The sequence below is a fragment of the Pinus tabuliformis genome, chromosome 4_2, assembly GCF_031772625.1.
Source record: "Pinus tabuliformis cultivar Carrire ecotype Pingquan chromosome 4_2, CPIR1, whole genome shotgun sequence".
Taxonomy (NCBI): domain Eukaryota; kingdom Viridiplantae; phylum Streptophyta; class Pinopsida; order Pinales; family Pinaceae; genus Pinus; species Pinus tabuliformis.
The window spans coordinates 1,028,983,425-1,028,992,817 of record NC_142304.1 but is presented as its reverse complement, the minus strand read 5'-3'; the positions used below and the strand labels follow the sequence as shown (position 1 = coordinate 1,028,992,817).

Here is a 9,393-nt window from a genome sequence, read left to right as displayed (position 1 = left end):
TCTTCTTATATGTTCTTCAATAGTTCAACAGAGAGAGAGAGAGAGAAAGAGAGAGAGAGAGAGAGATAGTACATTTACAATTGAAGTCAACACTTTGACTTATATAGATGAGAGCATAGATCATCTCTAAGAAGATGATACATGAGATTAGTTGAAGACACGCTGCTTCAACTAATTCTCCAAGGTGACTCCTTCACCTATCATCGTGCTGCATCTCATCATCATGCTGCGCCTCACCGTGCTGCACCACGCTGCACCCATCATCACAATGCTGCATCTCATCATGCTTCATCAATCATGACAGTACCCATCAGTGTACTGCATCATGTGCCATTGCTGCACCATGTTGCCAGACTGACCTATGTGTTTGTTGCACTTAGCTAGCTTGTTGTCCCTTGCTTGCTTGTTGTCCTAAGCATGCTTGTTGTCCCTAGCTAGCTTGCTGTCCCTTGCATGCTAGCTCTACTTGTTGCACTAAGTATCATATTGTTGTCCCAATGTGTTATACTAGCAGCACTATGAACTTGCTATATCATACTGTTGTACCTCACCATTGTGCTGCCCCTCATTATGCTGTGATACACTTCATCGTTGTACCCATCATGTTGCAGCATTCATCAACATGCCACTGCAATATATCTGCTGCATGCAACATCATGCTGCTTCAATGTATCATCATTGTTTTCTCCATCCAAGTGACTGTACTATTATCAACAGTCCTATCATATGCTGCCTTGCTGGACAGACTTCAACGTATACCCTTCAACACTCTTCTCCATGTCATCCAAGCCGCTTTCAAACCTTCCTCCATCGCTGTGACTAGGGCGTGCTTGAATAGTCTTCCTTTATATCACCTGGAGGACTGCGGTCAGGGCAGCATAGAGCTTCTCCATAGGGCTGCGTATAGGGCAGCGTAGGGCTCTCGAGTCTCCATAGAGCTCCGTATAGGGCAGTGTAGGGCTCTCCATAGAGCTGTGTATAGGGCAGCGTAGGGCTTCTCTTTTAGACCAGCAATTAGATCTCTCCTTGCTGTGTTATGTAGGCTCCCTTTATTGCGTTAAAATCTCCTCCACGATATCATTAGGATCTAGGGCATCCTCTAGGGCAATGTGTCCTCTTTAGATCTCTCCTCCCACCAAAACCCAAAGACAAGTGGAGAGGAAGAGATCACCAAGAGGATGTTTGTTCAAATGAATTTCAAGGCACCTCTATTTATACTAAAACGTTGAGCACAAATGGGGTTTATTTGGTTGCTGGTCGACATTGACGAATTGTCCCATAACACAAATAAATTCATATCTCCATGAATACTTATCGGAATCGGATGATATTTAGATCAATCCTACACCTCTCGATGAGAGGGATCCAATAAAAATATCAGTTGCCATTAATAAGATGACCCACATGGAGTTTGGCCCTAGTTGCCAATTTTAACACTATTGATTTGTCAACGGATGATTATAAGAGGAAATAAATGGGGCTCTTGGGGACACAATTTGAGTGAGCAACGGATGCGCAATGATAACATGGGAGACACCAACAACTTGGTTTTAGTAGGAGAAATTGAGAGATTTGCTGGAGGAGATTCTTCACAGTGGTTCCAGTTTTTTGAGAAACAGTAGGCCGAAATTACCAGTGCAATTTACCAGAGGTTCAGTTTGTGTTGCCAGTTGCCAAAGCGATTTACTAGAGGCAGTGAGAATAGGCTGAGAAAATTGCTGGAGGCTGATAAACTTGCAGGATTGATTTTCTAGAGGCTGAAGCGAACAAAGTTCCTTCTACAAATTAATTACTCTAGAAGACTTGGAATATAAAGATATCCATGAGGATACAAATATTATATATTAAATGTGTGAATAAGAATGATTATACAATGAAAGCGAGAGACTTGTTTATATACCAAGTAGGTGTCTCTTCATGGAGAGTCATGTTTCATTTAGACATGACTCTTCAACCTAATTACTAATTAACTAATCATTATTTATGATTATTATCATTTACATTATTTATATATATTTTATTCGTAACATTGCCTTCTTCCTCAAAAAGCTTTGTCCTCAAAACTTTTCGATGAAAAGTGCTTGATCTCTTTTTCGGCTTCGAATGTCTTTTTGTCTTGGAATAGTCATCTTCATCGATACAAGCTGATATGATCTTCTAAGTGACAAACAAAATTGTTGCACTGAGAAGGGATCGGACCATCCTAAATTAATCTTCTGTGGAATATTCTGATCACTGCAATTTTGTAATGACTTGTCATCATAGGACTAGATTGATTTTATGCCATTATTCTCTAGAACATCAGTTTGTTGTTTCTAATCTGATTGGTCCCGATACGTAGCGTGGTTGATTTGTCTATTCTCATGATTCGGATGTCAATATGGGACTTTACTTTCCCTTGTTAGGTGTGTGGAAATTCTTTGATTTACTTCAAGGGATGATGTTGTTGAGTTCATTACCAAACCTTCACTTGGGGCTTTTATCATCTGAACTGCAACATCCAAGTGTGTCGTTTCTTCAATTTGCTTGTCTTCTACCTGAGTTGTGACATTCATTGGATCGGTATCTGTTGTTTTGTCATTTACATTATTTATACTATTTATATATATTTTATTCGTAACAGAGGCAGAGTGAATTGCTAGAAAGGATAGTGCTCATTTCCAATGGGCAACACAAGTTCACAGAGGCAGAGCGAATTGTTTAGTAGAGGCCAATTTGATTTGCAGAGGTTCGATTTGGTCAATTGAAGTGAAGAAAACAATTTTTTGGAGCTTTGCCAATGTTAAGCAAACAGTTTATGTACATTCTCAATTTGCTGAAGAAGTAATAATATAAACCCTCATCTGCAGAACTGGTTTTCCCCACATTGGGGTTTTTCCAGGGACAATTTGTCCAAAAATATTGGTGTCCATTTTAAATGTAATGTTTTTTCAGTTCCTGTGATTTATTATTTGGTGAAATTTTCAGTTGTTTTTTGTTCAGTATTAACAGTAAATTAATTTGCTGGGACAAATAATCTAAAATATAGGAGAATAATTACCAGTATAACTGCAACAGAATTTTCACAAAAGCATATTCTAGACCATAGCTATCACATTTCCTGCGAAAAATCTGAATGGAAATAGGAGAAAATGAGCAAGATATGATACCAGTAAATCTTTTCAAATCAGTCTCCCTTAAAAGTTAATGGGACAAATAATAAATAAACAGTTCCAACTGATAAGAATGCATCAAGCCTCGTAAATTTATATGCTGTCTTTCAATTCTTGTCAAGATGCTTAAATTAAGTACATTGGATGTGAGCTTGATATTTGAGACAAGTCTAATAAATGCTGGCAAGATGGGCTCCTGGTTGTAACTAGTAGCACATTGATTGAATTATCAAATCAGTGCCACTTGCTAACCCTGTATGCTTGGAGTTGACATACCCCGTATACCATGAACAATTTATATTATTATGAACAACTTTCTGGAGCTACAAAGCACCTCCTTCGTTGAAGAATGATGATACATGCACAAGCCCATAAAATCTCCCCAATCCTGCACTATTCTGGTATTGGCTCTCCATACTCTGCCAATTTTTTGTACGCTTGTTGCAATCTACAAGTTATTGGCCCTACGTTTCCCTCTCCAATAGTGCGACCATCAATTTTCACAACCTGTTAAAAGGAAGTACATGACTCTGAATTGTATGCAAATAACATCTTCAAATGATCATTTTTAACTTAGCACATAATGATAGTATTATCTGTCTAGTTTTGCATGTGTTTGGAAGATAAGTATAAAATGGAAAAAATGACCAACTTACTGGAGTAAGCTCTCCCATTGTGCCAGTCGTCCACACCTGCAGGCAATATATATATATATATATATTCAGAGATTACATAAAAGGTAACATACACTGAATACTTATACTTTGCCTGAAAAGATATAGAAGAAAATTGAGCAAAGCACAAGTATGCACCTATTCTCTATGGATTATTTTCTGTTAGCAGAGGATGGGCAAAAAAAGGGACGAAATATGATATAGATACCCCAACGTTAACTGAAGCAGATACAGCGATTCGAATGGCAGACATTTTGTGTCTGCATCTAGCTGAACCATCTTATGATGCCTATTTTTTCTTGTATTTAAGTATGTATAGGTGATATGATTTAAAGATCTGTTTTTGAATATATTTAGGACTCTAAATGACTTATTTTGGACAGGCAGATCAGCAGCAGAAGGTGGCCACTGGGTACCTAATAACTGAAGACATTTATATGTGAAGCAGCTTCAGCGAATCTGAAACTGGCATTTTCGTTTCTGGGTCTCGTTGAGCCATGTTATGAAGTCTATTTTTGCTTGTATATAAGTATGTTAGGTGAAATGAGTGAAAGCTGTATTTGAATATTCTCACGACTATAAATAGCTCTTTGTTTTAGTCAGTTCGAAAAGACTATTTTTTTGTAAGTAGTAGAATTTGAAGCTCAATCTTGAGATCTAGAAATGATAGGAGGAAATCAGTTCCCTCCTTTTGGTTCTGCAAAGTACAACTGCATATGAAGAGTGTTATTTATTTTCTCCTTGATTAGAAATGATGATTCTTTCCTTGGAAAAAATAGAGATACCCCAATGTTGAACTCCTACATAAGCATTGTCTGTGACTTCCCATTTTGGAGGAAAAAGGTATCAAAATTTTGATTCATAGAGCTTTGAAAGATGTCTGTTTACGAACAATCACTTAAACAACACGGCTTCTATCAAGTCAATGATAAGTTCTTTTATTTATAAGTGCGAGACCGACAGACACACACCTCGTCTGCAGTATGGAACTCTGATAGGCTGATTTGACGCTCTTCTAGATATATTCCTTCTTGTTTCACAAGATCAATTACCTACACGAGAAGAGAAGTAAAAGCTGTCAAATAAAGAACCTTCTTAAAGTCATAATACATGGGACTATTATAGCTGGAGGCCCTCTATAAACTACCATATATTTTATTACTGTGCTGGAAATGCAGCTTAAAGCAGAGAGAAGGAGAGAAACTTGGATGATAAATAAAAGGATTTGTGTAACGAATTCTATGGAAAACTGGTGAAATTCATTTAATAGAGCAAGTCAAATTCATCACCGTTGCACGGGTTATGCCTGGTAAGCAGTGATCAGCTCGTGGAGTATGCACTCGCCCTTTCTTCACTAAAAACTGCAATATTTCATGCCTATGTTAGGTTTTATTCGTAATATAGTCCAATTACAGACATACTTGGTTCAATTTCCAATGAAAGCATATTTCAGTCGACCAAGTTAATCAAAAACTTAAAACTATAGAGCAACAAACAAAGAATATGGGACTATATGTTATGCCAAGATTCAGTGAAAGAATAATGAACAGTTTAATTTGTAACAGTAAAATGCTTCATAGACTTCTGCGGAGATTGCAAATGCACTTATGGCAGTAAAACAAGCTTGTTGCAAATCGTAAATGTAATAGTTAATTTCTGGATTCAACTAGAGCGGGAAAATACCCAAAGCTAAAGCCATACTGCCTTTGGGCAGCAGACACATTGTGGTTGACAACAAATTTGGAACAGGGTATGGAGAAAGGGTAGAGATAACCAAGGTTGCTAGAGTGTGGAGTAGAGCGAGAGTGTTTTTGGGAGTGTGAGTGTCATTTTCCAAAAGACCTTGGGAGTGGAGCATCCCAGGAGTGTCTATTATATATATATATATATATATATATCGTTAGGAGTGGAGCATTTGATAATTATTTTTACTAGTCATCCACAAGTTGGAGACTTGGTATTTTTTATAAAATATTACATTAAAAGGAATAATTTGACCACTAACGGGTCGACTTAGCTCACAATGTCCAATTTAGTCCATAATTCCCTTTGCTAATGGCCCGGAATGGTCAACAATGAATAATAGTATACTTCAGTAGCTCAACGTTCCATTCATTGGTCCTTGGAAGAGTTTGACTTGACTAGGGAGTTGGACTTGGTCCTTGGGAAGAATATTTTTCTTTGTAATGGCTACTTTCTTGGTCCATGACATAACTTCTCAATCCATGAAGTCCTCAATGGCTAGTTAGACTACCCAACAGCTAGTTGGCTTCTCCAACAACTAGCTTGACTTGACTTTTCTCTATTTACTAACTCTACTTGGCCACCTACTCACTAGATCTCGAACGCCCTTGACCTTTTGACAATTCTAGCACCTAGGTATTGCTTAAACCGGCCATAATCAAAACTAGGTCTCTAAGAATCTTCATATCTTGCCTACTGTTGCAACATTATCCCCGACTCTGCCACATCATCTTTCCACTATGCTGTTCCATAATGCCATGAGGAATTTGGGAACTCTAACAACTGGGTATTGTTCCTCTCATCTTGCTGACCATTTATGACATAATGCAGCATTCTGCCCAATGCTGACCCTGTTTTGCCACTTGGAAGCCTATTTCATCTGTTGACCAAGTTTGACCAAGCTTTAACTAGCCACTGTCTTTTTTGATCAGAAAAATTCAACGTGGTATGAATTCCTCTCATCAAGCTGAAAAAATTCAGACCAAGTTGACTTTTTTACCACTGGTACCACTTTGCATTGGGAACTGTAAATTGCCTTGAGAAATGTGACAAGTTGTCAAAATGAGACTGCCATGCATGAGAGGTATCTGAGAGAAATAGCACCAAATCCAAGGCCACCTACAGTCTCTATAGACTCTAATCATGTGGTAAGACATAAGTGCAACTTGGTTGCGGACTGGACTAGCTCATACACAGGTGATCACTCGTGCAAAAGCAGGCTCCCATAAAACCATAAGTACTCAAGTAGGCTCACCTAAGGCTCTCCAATCTCATATAGGATGAAAGAAACCTAAAACCAACTACAAGGGACCAGCCATGGTCTGACCAAGACAATAAGATAAAATACAAAACAAGACATAGGCCTGAGACACCTAATACGAAACGTCAGATGCTTGTTACAATGCTGACTTGTGACCTTGGGCTTACAATGGTGGTGATAAAAACTGCAAAGTTTTTGTATGGACCCCTGCTAACATGCAGGGTAACCATGGTAAGAGGGGATGTTAGAATATTTAATGTCTAATTGTGTGGATCCCTGCATGGTTCACTAGTGGCTAGGGTGAGGGAATCCAGTTGTTGGTTGACTTTGGGAATGGGTTCCCCTTTGTAATAGCTAAAACAATTTAAATATGTGCATATATCTTTTCATTTGACATCAACATAGATGGTGTTGTAATACATTTTACTTTTCATATTGTTTGTGCTTATGTGGGTTTTATTTCTTGGCTTCTGTCAAACTATGTTGATATCTTCTTCCTTATTTCAGTAAAAGAATAGAGTGGCATGCAATAATTGGTTTGACGGTTTGCTCATTGTAAGAGTATAAAATATCTTCAAATGTGAAAAGCATCTTCCAAAGTAGAGCACATCCTCAAATTGTGATAGCTAGATAAGCCTTTTTGAGAAGTAATCAAGAAGCCTTCAGCCACGTTGACCTCTTGTTACTGATATCCATAAACATATAAACAATATATATAAAAAATAAAAATCAAATCAAATAAATACTCACAATATTTGTAGCATTTGTTTCAGATACAAAACCATATTGATCAAGCATGATTGCATCATCTGCTTTTGCAAGATTTCCCTCTATCTGTATTATAAACATCTTTCAATCTTCATCAGTATAACCAACTAGGAATAAAAATTACATGAACTAGATCAAATGAACTATTCCAAAACATAAGAAGTTTATAGTATATACGGTTTAGGAGATTGACCTTTGCCAGAATGTTATTGATAAGATTATTGTGATGAATTTTGGAATCCAAGTTCTGAAACAAAAAAGAACACATGGAAACCCTCTATGTTAATATCAGTCAACTATGACAGAAGGAATCCACAAATACCATGATCAGTACAAACTTGCAAATCACCTCTGCTTTTTAAACGAGTTTTTAAAACTATTAAGAAATGCAACAGAGAACACGTACATCAAAAACTTAACAAGAATTAGCACCCTAATTGAAAGAAAACAAACAAGAAATCTTTCCAGTGAGTCGAGAACCGAAAAATAATAGAATGAATGAAAGGAAACAATTTTCCATCAATCAACCCAAATTGACTTTACCAGCTATCGATAGAAACTGATTTTCAATGTGCAGGTTGTCAGAATATAATGGTTTTTAACCAATAAATGGGAGCCCATGAGGTTTGACCCTGGAACCCCCTTAACAACCTACACCTTAACATAAACCTGCCAACCAATAAGCCCAACTGAGGAATAATCCATTCTCCAAAAACCAAGTCCCTTATTTGAACAGATATTCATGACTGCAAATCATCTAATTCTTTCAGTGAAAAAGTTATTGAATGGAGTCAACTCAATTGAAGTATAATGGAAAAAGTGGATAATGATAGATTTCAGTCAGTTCATATGTTTGTTGCTTCCTAAAATTGATGGGAATCAATATACATTAAGAACAACAAAAGAAGAAAGTTTTCATAATATTGTTAGCGTCTGCGGTTACTTAGAAAGCATTTTCACATGTTCGAGGGTGCTTCATGGGATTTGGGGCACATGGTATATGTTTAGACCTGGATGATTTCTGATGGATTGACAAATGGGAGATGGTTTGTAATCGATTTACACATTGGAGATTGCTTGCTCAATGGTTGCTTGCCTTAATTGGATGTGTGCTTGGCATTCTTCCCTAGGGTGTGGGGGTTTTCTTGACAGGTTGGGGGACATCCTTCATGACAGCCACATGGAGAGGTTTACTTGGAGAATGCCCTACTTAGTAGGAGGATCATTTCACATCCTGGAGTGGGCATCAAGCCCTAGATAGCATAGAACAATTTGGGTTTGGATATGGAGGCTTTGAGTTGGCTCGGGGATGCTTGGGTTGCAATAGTGTTCATGCAGTGGGACTGGACTTAGAGGAGTACATGGCTTAGGAGGAGCGATGGAGTCAATGTGGGGTTGTGATGGAGTGAGGATACATTGTAGGTTTTAACCCTGTATAGAAATTATCTGCAAACGAATTCTTAAACACTGAAAATATACGATGGGCAGAACATAAAAAAAATACGCAAAGATTTTCCCCTGGACCCTAAAACTGGGACTACCAGATTCATTTTTCATTAGATTCCTTTCAATGTTACAATACATATATATACATGTTGAAGCATTCACAAACCCCAATCCATTAACTCTGGATTAGAACATAACCGTAGTTCCCTTGAACGGATCTACAAAATACCTTGGGCAAAAAACCATCATGCCCAAAACCATGTGCAAAACCCGTGCACAAAACCATGGGTAGGGCCATCCACCATCTTTGGGTCCGCATATATATAGGAAAAAGAAAATTCCCAGGGCA

General features: G+C 37.8%; 1 protein-coding gene across 2 annotated transcripts in view; it reads right to left on the bottom strand.

The window, feature by feature from the left end:
* Positions 1–3,018: 3,018 nt before the first annotated feature.
* LOC149173132 (branched-chain-amino-acid aminotransferase-like protein 2) overlaps positions 3,019–9,393 on the bottom strand; it is a 381,995-nt gene continuing 375,620 nt past the window's right edge. For both annotated transcript variants that reach the window (XM_089424502.1, XM_089424501.1), the window contains 6 exons: positions 7,792–7,845; positions 7,581–7,664; positions 5,116–5,187; positions 4,798–4,878; positions 3,809–3,844; positions 3,019–3,659 (listed from right to left, as the gene is read on the bottom strand). In XM_089424502.1, the coding sequence (XP_089280628.1) occupies positions 3,546–3,659; positions 3,809–3,844; positions 4,798–4,878; positions 5,116–5,187; positions 7,581–7,664; positions 7,792–7,845 (441 nt within the window). In that variant the 3' untranslated portion in view covers positions 3,019–3,545. The remainder of the gene's footprint in view (positions 3,660–3,808; positions 3,845–4,797; positions 4,879–5,115; positions 5,188–7,580; positions 7,665–7,791; positions 7,846–9,393) is intronic.